The following is a 16,660-nucleotide window of genomic DNA, read 5'->3' on the forward strand; positions in this document are numbered from 1 at the left end:
ATTACGGATCTTTACAAACTTGCAAATGCTACAACTTACAATTATTAACTAAAACTAAAATCAAATAGTCCAACAAGACTAAAACTAAAACTAAAACTACAATCAAAAGCTACAATTGTGAATCCTTACATTAGTTTTTAGTAAACAATAAAAACTAGTAAAGCGGCCTGGTGTGAAGTAGATAGAGTATTAATTGGATATAGTTATCGTGTCTAGTTATATATTAAATTATTAATATATAATTATTAGAGAGGGTAAGATAGTAAATTATCACTATCTTATTAGTAAAATCGGATACCGAACAACAACAATCCATTAACTTTTTTTCGGTTCAGTTTATCGGTTGATTCGATTTTTGGTAATAGTACATACCCTGCTATATCACTCTGAAAAAGGGTCTGTGCACCTTTATTTCTACTGCCAATTTCATAGGAGTACAATTTTGTCTTTTGCATTTCACTGGAAAATGCAGAAGAAACAATTTTTTCCTCTCATATTATCTTTTGATTTGACTGATAAGAAGATGTTTTTGTAATTCGAACTCCTTTTGGTTAAAAAATCTCATTCCATTAGTTTAAAATTTTAGTTCTAAAGTTCAAATTATGTGTAGGCAAAACATCTCACTGTTCTGTTTATTCAAACTTTGAATAAGGTAACATTTCCATCAAAACATTCAATTGCAAATATTAATTTCCATTATTACAGCACACAACTTTCTAATGTACAAAGAGAAACAAATTAATATAAAGTTCAAAATATCTTCAAGCTAATACTTCCTTTAAGTTTTCATTTGAGCAGAATCACAATACAAAAGAAAAAAGCAGCAGAGGATAATTACTTTAGGCTTGATGAGTTCTTGTACACAAATTACTTTGTTCATAACACTACTTTAGAATGACTAATTACCATTACACATTTGCTACCCTATATATATTTAGGTTCGTCCTCGTCCGCTTCATCCTTAACATAGATAACATCTTTTACCTTTCCATTTCTGCTTGCAAGTTCCAAGTCCATCCATGTAAGTTGAGTGTTTTCATGCACCAAATTGGGCTCTTTTCTGACTATCCACTCATCCATGGGGTCAACAACATAGTCTGTATTGTCATTGCTTCCATCTGGATCAAAAGCTTGTAATTGCAAATTACAATGGACAAATACCAAGTCTTGCAGCCTCTGCTTCTCTATCGGATTCATACCTTCTGTATGTAATGTCTCGACCAAGCTCCTTTTCAGCCTATAATGTGAAGCACCATTGCATGTCTGACTAAGGAGCCGAAAAGCAAACCTTTGAATTTCGGGATACTGAACTCCATATTGTGACCACCAAAGTGCTGCAAACATAACTTACAGGTTAACGTATGAATTATATGTCAAGATGATCTAAAAATAGTAGGAAATGTATAAATCATACCACCTGGGGAAATATTTATTAGTTTTTCTTTGAAACTTCCAAAATGAAACGTGCTCCTCCCCTTGCGATACTCATCAATTTGCAGTGCGATCAAATCCTGTATATGGCGATCTTCTGTCATGCGAACAACACAACAACAAAGACCTGAGGTAACTTCCGCATCAGCATAGAAATCGCTCGAGTAAAAATAGATTGGGTTCAAAAAGTAACCCGCAGCATGAAGATGACTGTGGAGATATCCATTCCATATGTCATCAATGGCTGCCCAGAATTTTGCATAAAGGGATTCCTTGCCTTGGAACTCCTTTTTGATGGTCACTTTAATTTGATCTAATGTGTCATATATAAAACCAATTTGTGGCTTATTAGTGCCATTGAGTAACTTTATAACTTTCACCAGGGGAATGGTTGCTTTTACAGCCATCAAAGCCTCACTCCAAAATGATTCATTTTTAACCATTTCTGATATTCGTTTACCCTCATTCGTAGAAGCCATGATTGAGGTATGCCAATCAGAAGACTGAAACATACTAATTAAGCAGTCTTTCTGTGAGACAATGTTTTCAAGAGTCAAAAAGGGCACAATTGACCTGATCTTTGAAGACTTTACAAGCTCATCAGGACACGCATCTCTTAGAAGCTTCAGGGCAGTAGCATGGTTGTAAATAAATTGTGTGAGTGTCTTTGCCTTCTCCAAAGCTTCTTGTATCGGGTTCATCTTCGTGAACTTCTGTAACATAAGTTCCATGCAATGAGAAACATCTACTGTCCAAAAAACTGTCTTACATTTTTCCATTAGTCTCTTGCCTGCTTCCATCATGCAGGCAGACGTTGAGTATCCAACTATTTGGACCACAGTTTCAACTCCAACTTCCTCAAGAACTTCCTCAAAGAATACTAGCATGGCATCAACATTCCCATTGAAAGATGAAATATCTGATGATCGAAGATAAATGGTGCCCCTCGGACAGTACACTAGGATATTAATCAGATTTCGACCTTTTGAATCTATCCATCCATCTAGCAAGATGCTGCATCCGGTGCTTGCCCACGACTTTCTAATTTCCGTTACATACTGTTGCATCTCTTTCACTGCATCCTGAAGAATCCACCCTTTCAACTCCTGACAACTAGGGAATTTTATCGTCTTCCCAGGACTAAGGGTGGCTTTTAACATCCTTTGAAAGCTAGGTAACCTGATAGCATCAAAGTCAATTCCTGCTTCATAAAAAAATCTCCCTATAGATTTTGAGATCTCTTGTGAGGATGAATCTACAACAGAAGTACCAGCTACATTTGAATTCACACCATTATGTTTTTTATTTACACTTTCAGAAGTCTTATTTGGTTCACCATCTCGAGGGCACCAATTCCTTTTCAAAGGAAGGCTTGGGTGCTGAAGTTGCCCAACTTTCTTGATTAAATTTTCATTTTTCTTATTAAGTATCTCAGCTTCAAGTGCTTCTTTCACAAGTATAGGAGTCTTCAAGCAAGGAGTTACATCTCCACGAATGCCTCCTAAGTGTTGTTTAAGCCGACTAAAACCAGAAACAACTTTACCACAATAGTTGCACTTAACTTTTAACTTCTTCTGATCAACTGGCACACCATGTTGACGAATATCAATTTTATCTCTAGTCATTTGATCTTCAACTGCAAAACTACAATCCATGAGTTGTTGAGACCTATTTAAACTGGAGATCACCCATAACTTTCATTCCAAAAATGTGTCAAGTTATAAGATCATTGATATCAGTTAAACAATAACCAAATAAACAGGGCAGAAAACAGAACAAATATTCAATCATGATCGTAATGAAAAATGCAAGTGACAATTTTATCTGAAGCATGGCATCATCAAATATACAACACAATATGGTATGTCATTAATAATACCCAAGCAAGATTTTATAACGGCTTAGTCGAATCTTCATCTATATTGAAAAATAGTTTTCCTGAACAACATTAAATTAGCAAAAGAGGAAATTTTGACGTAGTCACTACATTTTAGAAGGATACAATATCAGAACATACCAAAAAACAATGTCTAGTGTGTTATTTACCTTTCCTCTGCTAGGATTTGTACATGAGACCTTACAGTTGTCGACCCACTAAGCCACACCCTTGGTACAAGAAGCATTTAACATATTAGAACAAGGTCAAAAAGATAAACAAGCAAGAGGCAAGTATGTTAAACAATCTTGATGTGAGCTATATCCAAAATGGGGAAAAATATGCATTATAGGCATCAAAGGGTATGTTCAAGCGGTTTCAATGAAGACGATCACCACCACGGAAGTTCATCATGGTTCAAATCTTAGTAGAGACAGAAGAAAAAACACTAGCCATACTTTCCATCTTGATTATTTGACCACTCCTAGCTCCCCATACCAATTTCTTTCATGTTCAATATAGCACAAAGTTAAAGTATCATCATTAATACTTCTTATAAGTAACACAGCCTTTTAATGCATTTCTATAACCATCTAAATGCTATTGAGAGAGACCATCCACAAACAATTCAAGGAGGAAACAACATTATTTTCACTCATTTATCCAAAAGTATAAAATACAATACCAAAATAGGGGTAAAAACCTTCCCTTTGAAACCAAACACAATAACTCATTTTTATAGAAAAAAAGGAAGTAAAAAGGGTAGAAACAACAATAAATGGAAAAAAATTAATCACTCTGACCTCTTTAATTATTTGTTATGCTGTGCTTTTCGAAAGTCAATTTAAAAGGTGGGAGCTGAGGGTAAAAAAAAAATTAAAAAAAAATCAAAACAAGAAGAAAAGTTGATAGCCAACAATATTAAAAATTCTTGAGAAAAAAAATAAGGAGTAACAAGTAATCTACTCATGCAACTGATTTTGCTCAGTTTGAAACACATACAGAGCAAAATGAGAAGCAAATAATAATAATATAGAAAAAGCTAAAATGATCACAACTTCAATTAGAGCAAAATCTGCAGCAAATAATCAAAGAAAAGCTAAAAAGATCACAACTTCAAGAAACATCAAAGAATGGGGTTAATACAACAAACAAAATCAGCAGCAAATGATCAAAGAAAAGCTAAAAAGATCACAACTTTAAGAAACATCAAAGAATGGGGTTAATGCAACAAACAAAATCAGCAGCAAATAATTAAAGAAAAGCTAAAAAGATCACAACTTCAAGAAACAACAAAAAAAAAGGGGTTAATGCAATTTTACCAGTATGAAGAAGTAGAGAAATAGTATCAGTTTTGGTTGCTGATTTCAATTTGATAAGAGAAGAAAAGGGAAAGCTAACAAGTATGAAACGAGAAAAGGGGTAGGGAGAAATCAAGAAATAGTGCCATTTCTCACTCTACTGCCATCTGTTACTTTCTCTCTCTATACAATTTTGTCTCTCTGTTTCATTGGAAAATGGATTGGCATTTTCTGATAGGAGTAACGGAAGAGAAAAAGTGTATAAAACAAAATGACAAAAACACAAAGAGAAATACAAAAAAGCTTACTGCAAACTTCCAATTAATACACTCTGACGTTATTTACTCACAAAATGAAAATACTGGTGCCTTTACCTATTTTTTTTTTTATTTATATATCGAATGGTATAAATAAAAAAAATTATTTTTGTTGAAATTTATCTTCAAATTATTAAGAATCAGTAATCCGATAATAAAAGAATCAAAACAAGAATTAAAATCGTCAAATCAATAAGCAATATCAATAAAGCAATAATTTTTTTTATTTTTTAATTTAAGTTATTGATTTTAGTTCGATTTTATATAGCTTTATATATATATATAATTTATATTATTTAAAAATTTAGTGTTTAAGATAATTTATATTAAGTCTAAATAACTATATAAAAAAGAATATGAATTATAATAATGAGTAAGAGTGAATTAGGAAGAATGATATAAAAATTCTTACTTTGATGTTTGTAGGGTATAAAAAAATTTATAGGTTAAAAGGAGAAGCAAAAGAAAAACTATGGAGAAACGATAAACTATAGCTATAAAGCATAATTGAGTTTATTATAGTGACTATATACGAAAATTTCTCTCTTTTTACTTTATCAAATAAATTAGGGGAAACTTACATCATATGATCAGGTTCAAGTCACTCGGAATTTGATATGACTTAATAAAGAGAATTTAAATGAAAGAAAAAACACATGATCTTTTCACTCATACTATAAGAACTTTAACTAATATTATATAATATATTTTTTCATCATATTGATATACGAAAAATGAACTTCCACCTAGACAATGACACAAAATTTTCAAGCTAATTCAACTACATCTTGGCTGCCTATAAAAGTCAGATAGCCACTTGTAATGGAATACTTTCAATTAGTAGTAAACTAGTAAGAAGGAAATATTGAAATGAAGATATGTTTACACCATGATATATAATTTAACAATTTGATATAACAATCCTTCCATTCAAGGAGCAGAGATAATTAAAAACATATCCTAATTAGTTCAACATGAAAACTAAATTTAGAATCTAGTTGTATTGAACTGCAAAGTAAATAAAATTGTCTATTCTTCTGGTTCCTCCTTCACATTCTTGACTTCTCTCTTTCGTTTGTAGCTTCCCAATTCCATGTCCATCCATGTACATTGCGAGTTTTCAGACACCACATTTGCCCTATCTCCGAGTATCCACTCATCCATCGCGTCAACAACGTCCTCTGCAATATCATTTTCTCCTTCTGGATCAAATCCCTGCAATTGCAGATTACAATGTACAAATACCAAGTCCTTCAGCCTCTGCTGCTCTATCTCACTCCTCCCTTTTGTATGTAACGTCTCGACCAACCTCCTTTTCAGCCTGTAATGTGACGCACCATCACACGTCTGACTAAGGATCCGAACAGCAAACCTTTCAAGCTCTGGATACTCAACTTCATACTTCAACCACCATTGTGCTGCAAACATAACATATAATCATTATCAAAAAAAAAAAAAACAGTAAAATACATTAAAAGTTTTAGTACCAACCTGGTGAAATATCTGGTAGTATCTCTCTGGAACCATCAAAATCAAATTCTTTAATTTGTTGTGTGATCAATCCCTTTATATGACCTGCTATTCGATCAATAGTCTTACAAAGACCACAAGTGATCTCCGCAGTACCTAACCAATCACTTGAGTAGAAATAACACGGGTTCAAATAGTAACCCGCGCCATGGAGATCACTGTGGAGATATTTCTTCCACGTCTCTTCTATCTTGTTCCACGTTTCTTCATGGCGCCACAGTTGTCTGCTCCTGAATTCCATCTTGATGATTTCTTTAGCTTGATAAAGTCTGTTAGATATAAAACCAGCTTGTGGCTTATTAGTACCATTCAGATACTTAATAACTTCCACAAGCGGAATAGTTACTCTTGCAGCCATCCCAAAATTACTCCAAACTGATGCATCTTCAATCATTTCAGCTATTCTCTTCCCCTCACTCGTAGAAGCCAGCTGTGAGGTCCCCCAAGCAGACGACTGAAACATCCTAATTAACACCTCTTTCTGTGATACGATGTTTTGCAGAGTCAAAAAAGGCACAATTGCCTTAACTTTGGAAGACTTTACAAGCTCGACCCCAGGGAAAACATCACTTAGAAGCTTCATGGTCGTGGTGTGGCTGTAGATGAATTGAATCAACATTTTCGCCTTTTGCAAAGCTTGTCCTATCCAGTCTATCTGTGTTACGTTCTGTAACATCAGTCCCATACAGCGTGATGCATCGATGCTAAAGAACACAGTTTTGCAACTGTCCATCAGTTTTTCGCCTGCTGCAATCATCCAATCAGATGTGGAGTGTGCAATAATTTGCACGACGTTTTCAACTCCAACTTCCTCCAGAATCTCCTCGAGAAACACTAGCATGGCATCAGGATTTTCATAGAAAGATGTTATATCTGATGATCGAAGATAAATAGTACCCCTCGGGCAGTACACTAGGATATTAATCAGATTTCGACCATTTGAGTCTATCCATCCATCTAACAAGATGCTGCATCCTGTTCTTGGCCATGAACTTCTGATTTCCGTCACATACAGTTGCATCTCGTGCACTGCATCCTGAAGGATCCAACCTTTCAAATCCTGACAACTCGGGAATTTTACTGTCTGCCCTGGACTAAGAGTGGCTTTAAACATCATTTGGAAGCTAGGTAATCTGATAGCATCAAAGTCAAGTCCTGATTCATAAAAAAATCTCCCTATAGATTTCGATATCTCTTGTGAGGACTGACAACTCTTCTTCCCCATAATCTGAGCATCAAATGCTTGTTTCACAAGCGGAGGAACCTCCGAGCAAGGACTGACATTACCACGAATCCCTGCTAAGTGGAACTTAAGCCTATAAAAGCCAATAACTGTTTTAGCACAGTACTTGCACTTAACTTTAGACTTATGATTCTCATCAACTACTTTATCTCCATGATCATGAATATTAATTTCCTCTAGATCCATTTCCTTCAACTGCAAAAAACCAGTCCATGAATTATTAAGACCTGTTTAAACTACAGAGTACCCTGAATTCTTACACCATACTATTCAACTAACCACGAGAAGCTATACGCGTATAATGCATTCATCCATATGTTATTACTACCTATCCATTCCTACATCGAAACTATATTCATAGCTTTATAAGCACAAAATGGTTCCTTTTAAGGATCGCAAACGAGCCATTACTTTAACCTGAATCATAAATTCATTTCCTAGTTCAATTATAATCTAATTCACATTAATCAATAAATTCTTTTCTACATTCTACTGTAAGATCTGCATTAACTTACTAGTATTTCTTATTTAGCTTCTATATGTCCATCATTTTGGATACTATACTTAAAGATTCACACATCAAATTTTGGGTCATTCAACTAATAAATAGTAACATCCTTAATTATACTATATTTAGGGTGTCAATAATGTCCAAGAATCTGGACACCTACTTTTTCCTTTTATAGATGCTCTATGTAACAAAGAGTTATAGAAGCTTTTGGATGCATATCATATTTTTACAGGGATCGCTCGGATTTGGATGGTTGAATATGAATCAAGAAAAAATCGTTTGGATTACAATATATCCAAATATAATATGGACCATCAAATATGGTTTGGCCAAAGTGGTTCAAATCCATTTAAATAAATTTGTTTTTCAAAAAGAATAAAAAATTAACCCTCTCTGCAGGCACATCCCTCGCACCCCCTCCCTCCGACCTTTCACCAATCTACCCCTAAAAAAAATAAAATATTTACCCCCTCTCCCGGACACACACACACACACCCTCTACCAACCTACCCCTAAAAATTTCGATTTTTCAAAAATAAAAAAAATTATTTTTAAAAAAAATAAAAATTTACCCCCTGGGGCACCCCTCCCCGACCTTCCACCAAATAAAAATTATTTTCAAAATAAAATTTTTTTGTTTTTCAAATACAAAAAAAAATAAAATATATTCTTTCAAAAAAAAAAGAAAAAAAAGTCTACCCCCTCCCGCGGCACACCTCACCCCTCGGCAGCCCCTCTCCACCAACCTACCCCTGAAAATTTTTGTTTTTCAAATATGAAAAAATTCGCTTTTTCAAAAAAGTAAAAAATTCACCCCCTCCACTCCCCCCCCCCCCCCCCACCTTCTTCCACCAACTGACTCTTAAATTTTTTTATTTTCCAAAAATGAAAAAAAAAATGATTTCATTTCTCACTTATATGGGCTGAATATGGATTCTCGTGTTCACTCATTTTGTCCATATTTGTGTGAGCTTAAATAGGTTGAAGGTCATATTAACCCATTTAAGAAAATATGAGTAATCCATTTAATTTAATATGAGCAAAATGGTTTCATTTCACTTATATGGACTGAAATTGTCACCCCTATTTTTACTCAACAACACGATTTACATTAATAAGAATATAACATTTTGAATTGATGGGCTAAAGCATACTATTGGGCTCATCTCAAGCCCTTTCTACGGTCTCCATAATTCTTATAGTTCTATTTGAGAACATATTTTCAATAAGAATCAAGATTTATGACTTCTATCTGCTCGAAGATGAGTAATAGTTAGACAAATTGGAGAAATGTCAGAATTTACTTACACTTAATAGGGTTAGCTTTAGGGCCCGTTTGGATGAGCTTAATAAAAGCAGTTTTAAAAAAGTACTTTTGAAAGTGCTGAAACTTCTTTTTAAAATAAGCAATTATGCGTTTGGATAAAAATGCTGAAGTTGTTATGCCAAACGTGAAAAGGGAAAAATGGAAGAGATTAGGGTTATATGGGTAATTTGGAGATTATATAAAAATATTAAGGGCAAAAAGATAAAAATGTGGTCAACTTAAAACAGCTTATAAGCTAAAAAAAAAAAAAGCACCCCTACCCCAGCTTTTAACTTTTGGCTTAAAATAAGTTTTTTTTAACTTAAAATAAGTTATTTTGAGTATTGTCAAACAGTTAAATAAGTCAAAAACCAGCTTTTAAGTCAGTTTGACCAGCTTTTAAGCTGAGCCAAACAGGCTCTTATTCATGATCTAGAGTAACAATGAATAAACATTTCTTAACATCAGGTCCCCCCCCCCCCCCTCCCTTATATTCATGAAACTATATATCTAACTATTTTAAAATGAAAATATAATTTTGTCAATGACCCTCAATAATCTCAAAACAAGGACAACACAAGGAAAATAGTTTGACAATCTAAAACAACAGAGTTTAAAAATAAGAAGGGCTTACCAAAATGATTCCGGGAGAGCTGGAACCTCACTAAGATGCCAAAATCTAAACACTAACCACGAATTTGAGTGCTAATGCTGGAATCTGCGTCAAAAAAGTATTATCGCACAGAAATATATTTGTTAATACATTGAATGTACTAAGTAAATACTTGCATAATTGTATATATAAAATAGCATATTTAGAAGAAATCATATAGTCTTAAAACATATAATAAAATGTATAACTAAGGAATTTCTTAGAATCGACATACATCATTTGAGCTCATGATGCCAACTTATATTCCAGTTGGATGGGATGACATATACCTTGACAGAGTGTGGAATCATATCTTATCAGAATTTACTTACACTTCTTAGGGGTTAGCTTTATTCATGATCTAGAGTAAAAATGAAGAAACATTTCCTTAACATCAGGTAACCCCCCCCCCTCCCCCCCCCCCCCATTTACAAGTGTGACTTGCTTCACACTCATAAAAAGAATTCTACTAGATGCGTGTCATCAGTACACTTGAACCTAACGCTCTGATACCAACTTTGTCATGATCCAAGTCTATACCATAATCAAGACAGGGTACTTGGAACCACAAGTAATCTCAAATTAACCATTGTCATACATATAAAATCATAACGTAAAGGAACCAAGCAAAATCTGAAATTCATAAGCGATTAATAAAATCTAAAAAATTCATGAAACTATATTTCTAACTATTTTAAAATAAAAATATAAGTTTGGTGTGTAGTTATGGGACTTGAATTTTCTAAACCTGTCCTCTCGGTACTAAATAGTCCATCCAAAATAACATATATTCATATAATGCTCATAGGTATATAAACCTCTGATCATCTTGAATCATAAATAATGTTAACATCAAAAGTACTATCTTAAAAATAATTTGTATTTAGGTTGTATTTCAAGTTTGTTTTCATGCTTAAAAACCATAAGGGTTTTAATGAACCATAAAAGTCATACTAAATCAGTACCAAAAGGTTTCAAAATCAAAATGAAACAATGAAAGCATAGCTTATTAAAGAAAGAATATAATTTCATAAGAAAACCCTAACTTTAATTATATAAATATAGAAATATCCTTGAAGATCAAAATACTATAGGCATGAGATTGAAGTGATAACTCTCACTAAAGTCTCACATACTTTAGAGACTGAGATTTGAAAGAAGAACTTGTTTGAAAGAGTTGAAACTCTAGTTTCTATCTTGCTTAGTGTATTTTTAAAGTTTGAGGGAGTTGAGAGTTAAGGAATTGACTCTTAAGCGTGAAAATCCTTTTTAAGATGTTTGTAATGTAATGGCTTAGAATTAGAAAAAGTGGGAAAAGATCAAAAAAATTCCAAATGAAAAGTTGTCGAAAACCTTCCACAATGCCTTATAAGGGCTTTGGTTTGATGTACGTATTGTAGATCTTATCTGTGGAAGACAAACTGAAAGTTTCATTCTATGGGCTTAAACTACGACATGTAGATGCTTATATGATCCTTAACTGGCTTCGTAGGAATTGCACCCAAAAAATGATTTCCAAGACTTTATTACATGAGTGGATGGTACGGGTCATACTTTCATCTATAACCTATAGATGAGGTTTGTAGGTCATTGACTCTGAAACCTCTATTGTGATAGTCTTTGATAAAACGTCATAACCTGTACTCCGAACACTAAATAAGGCAAATTTGGTGGCATTGAAAAAAAATCATAATCCTTTAATTTGGTAGGTTATGAGCTACCTAATTCATTTTATGCAGAGAGATATGATCACTTGAAGTTGACTCTTGCATGAACTAATGAAAAAAACATAGAAGGTAGGAAGATTTGAACTCGAGTAAGTACTAGAGATATCTTATGACCCAAAACCACTTTGAATACACTTTCACACATAGAAATGAACCTTGACACATAAATAAATAGGACATCACTCGATTCAAGCTTATATACTTATGATGAAAGATTCAAATTCAAATAATAGAGTGGAAAGATGTTATAATTTCTCCTCATGAGATCATTCGTCCTTGAATGAACATCAAAGCTAGAATAAACATGTGAATTGAGTAATTTATGATTCTTTGGTCTATTTTGCTTTATATATTAGCATAAACTAAATTTTACCAATAATATGGATCTAGCTAAAAAAATAAGGAATAAGAGAATTTCATCTATAACTACGAGTATAAGAAACATACGATAGTTCATGTAGCTGAAGTAGATCTGGAATTTGCTGTTACACTCGATCCCTAAAATGAATACAGATTTTGCGCCGTCTAGTTTTCCCCCTTTTTTAGATTCACAAGAAGGTACTCATACTAAGAGAATTAGGGTTAAAGGTCTAATGGATAATGGGCTAATGGGCTAATGTAGAGTTGTCAAAAATGGAATTGAGCCGCGAGGCCGGCCCAACCCAACCCTTGAATTAAGTGGGGTTGGGCCTAAATTTTTTTGGTTCATTTAGGAACGGGGCTTTTTAGCCCAGCCTCACTTGGCCCGCTAGCTTCGTAGGCCCAACCTGCAAGCCTCAGAGCCTAGCCCGTGGGCTATGAATATTTTAAAATATTATATATATATATATGTACATATACATATATCTACATACATACACACACACACACACCGAAGTGTGAGATTTATAAATATATTTATGTGTATTCGCTGAAGTGTGTGATTCATAAATGAAAATTTGTATGTATTGATGTCGTGTTCATAGACGTCAACATTCTATACTCTTAGATATTCATTCTAAGAGAGTAATATTGTCCATTTTTTTATTGAAGGGTCAACCAGGGCCCGCTTAGGGATGGATAGGGCCTATTTATTGGCCCTTTAATTAAAGGGAAAATTATTGGAATGACAAACATTCCTAAGTAATTATATAATAGGGGTATAGTTTAATTTATTTACTTTCTATAATTATAGTTTTTTTTTTTTGCTATAATTAATGGGGTCCACCACCTATTATATAACCAATAGTATAAAAATCTTTCTTTTTAATTTTGTATATAATTTTACACAAAACAATATTATCTCTCCTATTCATATTCCACCTTTTTCTCCTACAATTAATACCTCTATCCGATTTGAATTTCAAATTGTCCAAAATTCAATTACTCCCTCCCGAAGTTGAATTCAATTTTCGTAGGTACTCCTAAATTTTAGTCGTTTTTCTTTTTTTTTCTTTTCTTATTCAACAATTGTATATGTATTGTGTTTCTTATGTTTTTTCATATTTTTTTGATGAAATAATCGATTGTTTGTTCTTATTAGATCTCAAATTAGTCACAGAATGAATGAATCATCTTCATCTATGAGGATTACCAGAGGTATTCCATTGCATGTCAATTTTGTTGACAATTTACCATCGTTTTCAATGGGTTTAACTCAAGATTTTGGGGTTGATGTAAAATCAAAACAAGTTCAACATGAACAAACAATGGAAGAATTGAGATCAAAGAAAAAATATGACCCTACGGCAGTTCCAGAAGTTATTAACAATGCTAAAGGTAGAGACATTAAAATTGTACAAGGAGGAAGAAAGAGGAAAGCAGTAAACATTGATTCAGAGGAAAATACACGTGAAGTTCACGGATCTGAAGAACATCATAATCATGAGGTAGTGGCTTAAAACACAAATTTAGATACAATTTGTTACTTAGATGTCAATATACAAAAAATTATTGTTTAAGAAAATTTTGTATTCACGTAATTGTATATAGTATATTGCATGTTTAGTACACACATGTTTTAGTTATATATTTGTATATGTGTCTGTAGATTTGATTACTTTATACATACTTTAAGTTATGTATAATGAATAATATACTAAGTCTTAATAGTGGTAGTAGCAGATTGTATATTAAAGACTCATTATTATTTTTATTTTTGTATGTATATACAAAAAGTAATTGGACTTAGTTATACAGATGAAAAAATTTCATATATGATTATACTTTGTATATTTTATTAGTTATATACAAATTATTGAAGTTAGTATATATTAAGTTTATATACATATACAAAAATTGTAATTTATATATTTTAGTAGTTATATACAAATTATTGAAGTTAGTATATATTAAATTTATATATTATTGGAGTATATAAAAAGTCATTTAGACAGTTGTATATATTGCCATGTTTAACTACTATATTCATGTACATATATTAATATACAAAAAAGGTAAGTTTGTAGACATATACAAAAAATTAATCTGTACATGACTTCTTTTAAAATTGACTGTTTTTGTATATATTGTACAATCAAATTACTAAATTGATTTTACGGTGATATTCTTTTTAATATACAAATACTACAACAAAAAAAAGTATATAATTGTATCAAAAGCAAAACACTTACTTTATGCTATATACAATTATCACCAACGATACCTGTATTCGCTTACACTGATCTTCTTTATAATATAAAAATACTACATTAACAAAAAGTATATAATTGTATAGTACGAAATTTCTGCTTAAAATAATCATATTTTGAAATTAGTTTTTCAAAAAAAATAAAATAAATTATGACACCACAATAACGAACGCACATAAATCAGAATTTGTAAATCCAATAGAACATTGTATAATTATTGCAATATTAAACATGAATTTTCATCCAATGAACACTTACCTGAATTCGATTACAAAGAAAAAATAAAAAAAATTGATGAACTGTTGTTTCATAAACAGCAAAAACAAGTTTATCTTTTGTTTCAATTGCTGTATAATTCTTATTTTTTGGATTTTTTTTTTGAATTTGAACGTTTACCTTAAAAAATGGACGTTTACCTTAAATTATGACATTATCTATATTTATTGTTAGCATATTTAACGCTTCAGTTACAAATCACTTTTTAAAATAAAATTGTATAAATAAAAAACAAAAGAAACCTTATATACAAAATTAAAGATACCTAAAATAACTAAACTATACCCATAGAATGTAATTAGGTAAACTATATCCATATAATGTTATTTAATCAAATAAGTTTGTCATATATGAAATTTTCCCTTAATTAAAAGGCTCTCCAACCAATAACTCTCTAGCCCGTTAGGATTGGGTTGGGTCAGCCTATTTTGACAGCTCTAGGCTATTGGTGGTCCTGACTCAATAATTTTTAAAAAAGCTACATAACTAGACAAACATAAGTTTTATATTTACTCTTTAAAATCCTACTTTTAAATAGTGTAAATTAGGTATATAGCATTTTATATAGTAATATTCTCAAGTTATAGCATTAGAGTTTGAATTTCAGTGTATAACATTTAATATTTCAATTTATAGCATTTTATTAATAAATATAATGTTAATTATAATTTATTAAAAAGAATTGTTATTAACAATTAATAAAAAAAGGGATAAATTAACAATGGATAAATAATATACCTAATTAACAAACGGATAACTAATAATGGAAAATGAGATATTTTATTAATTACATTAAATGTAGTTAGCACATTTTGAAACTGTACACTAGCACGTTTTAAGGAATTTTAATTAAAAATTAATATTAGATTAACACGTTTTTAGGGATATCAAAAATTTTCAGATTAGCATCATTGCCTTAAATATCTCTAGTTAGTTTAAATGATATTATTATTTTTTTATTTAATTCCTTACAAAATTCTACCATATTTTAACGATTTTTTTCAGATTGGCATTTTGAAATCTATTTGCATCATCGTTACAATTCATCTTTTTCCAAATTTTAACGATTATTTTCAGATTGGCATCAACGTAGAAGTCATTTTTCCCCAAATTTCACGATTATTTTCATATCTGCATATTTCAGTTCGTTTTTTTAGTAACCTGATAAATTTTGGCGTTTGAAACAATTTGATTTGATGTGATGAAGAACATTATGTCAATATTAATTAAACATGATGGAAAGTGGAATTCATCATGTTGGTTTTTAATTATGATTTGTTTCTTTTAATTATGATTTGTTTATTTTAATTAATTTGATGTTTTTACATGTAGAACAGTGTTAGATTTTTTTGATAACTGTATTATCTGAAAACAGATTGTATATTATTATTTTTTGAATGAAATAGTTATGTTACGTATAGCGTATTTGAAGTCTGAAGTTTGTATTATTAGTGTATGAAAAGTATACGAAACGTGTATCAAATGTTTATGAAAGTCCTTTTAAAAAAAAGAATATTCTAGTTTCTATTGAAATTAGATTATATGTTTTTGTATTAACTTTTTATTGAAATTATATTGTGTTTATTTAATTGGAGTAGTTTGTAGGACAATGAATGATATATTAAATGTGTATGAAGTGTGTATGAATTATATAAACTAATTATAAATGGTCATCTTCTTCCAAAAGTTTTCCAATTTAAACTTGTGGTAAAAATTTGACTGGGGACTTTGTCAAACTCTCCAAATTTTCTGCAATTAATCTATTTGTAACGGATGGATCAGAAACAAAATCAGAAATTGATCCAGATTTTAGATCGGTTACAACGATCAACTCTTTTAAGTCAAAACGTAACTCTGTAC

The 16,660-nt window shown here is 31.6% G+C and overlaps 2 protein-coding genes across 9 annotated transcripts; both read right to left on the minus strand.

The window, feature by feature from the left end:
- Window positions 1–760: 760 nt before the first annotated feature.
- LOC101247551 (uncharacterized) lies at window positions 761–4,971 on the minus strand. Of its 8 annotated transcripts, none has more exons than XM_004246700.5 (4): window positions 4,630–4,905; window positions 3,478–3,537; window positions 1,418–3,067; window positions 761–1,334 (listed from the first exon to the last, which is right to left on the minus strand). In XM_004246700.5, exons 3-4 carry the CDS (start codon window positions 3,054–3,056, stop codon window positions 925–927), a joined length of 2,049 nt encoding a protein of 682 aa, XP_004246748.1. In that variant the 5' UTR covers window positions 3,057–3,067; window positions 3,478–3,537; window positions 4,630–4,905; the 3' UTR covers window positions 761–924. The 8 variants fall into 8 exon arrangements, with proteins under 8 accessions (XP_004246748.1, XP_019071342.1, XP_069145311.1 ...); XM_019215797.3 differs by having other exon boundaries at window positions 1,415–3,067; window positions 4,630–4,904; XM_069289210.1 differs by having other exon boundaries at window positions 1,418–3,075; window positions 4,630–4,819.
- An 821-nt stretch (window positions 4,972–5,792) lies between these two features.
- Window positions 5,793–8,648, minus strand: LOC101250543 (uncharacterized). Its single transcript, XM_004246884.3, has 2 exons — window positions 6,417–8,648; window positions 5,793–6,343 (listed from the first exon to the last, which is right to left on the minus strand). The coding sequence occupies exons 1-2, from the start codon at window positions 7,882–7,884 to the stop codon at window positions 5,955–5,957; spliced, it is 1,857 nt and encodes a 618-aa protein (XP_004246932.2). The 5' UTR covers window positions 7,885–8,648; the 3' UTR covers window positions 5,793–5,954.
- Between the last annotated feature and the right edge of the window lie 8,012 nt (window positions 8,649–16,660).

This window comes from Solanum lycopersicum, chromosome 9, assembly GCF_036512215.1.
Source record: "Solanum lycopersicum chromosome 9, SLM_r2.1".
Taxonomy (NCBI): domain Eukaryota; kingdom Viridiplantae; phylum Streptophyta; class Magnoliopsida; order Solanales; family Solanaceae; genus Solanum; species Solanum lycopersicum.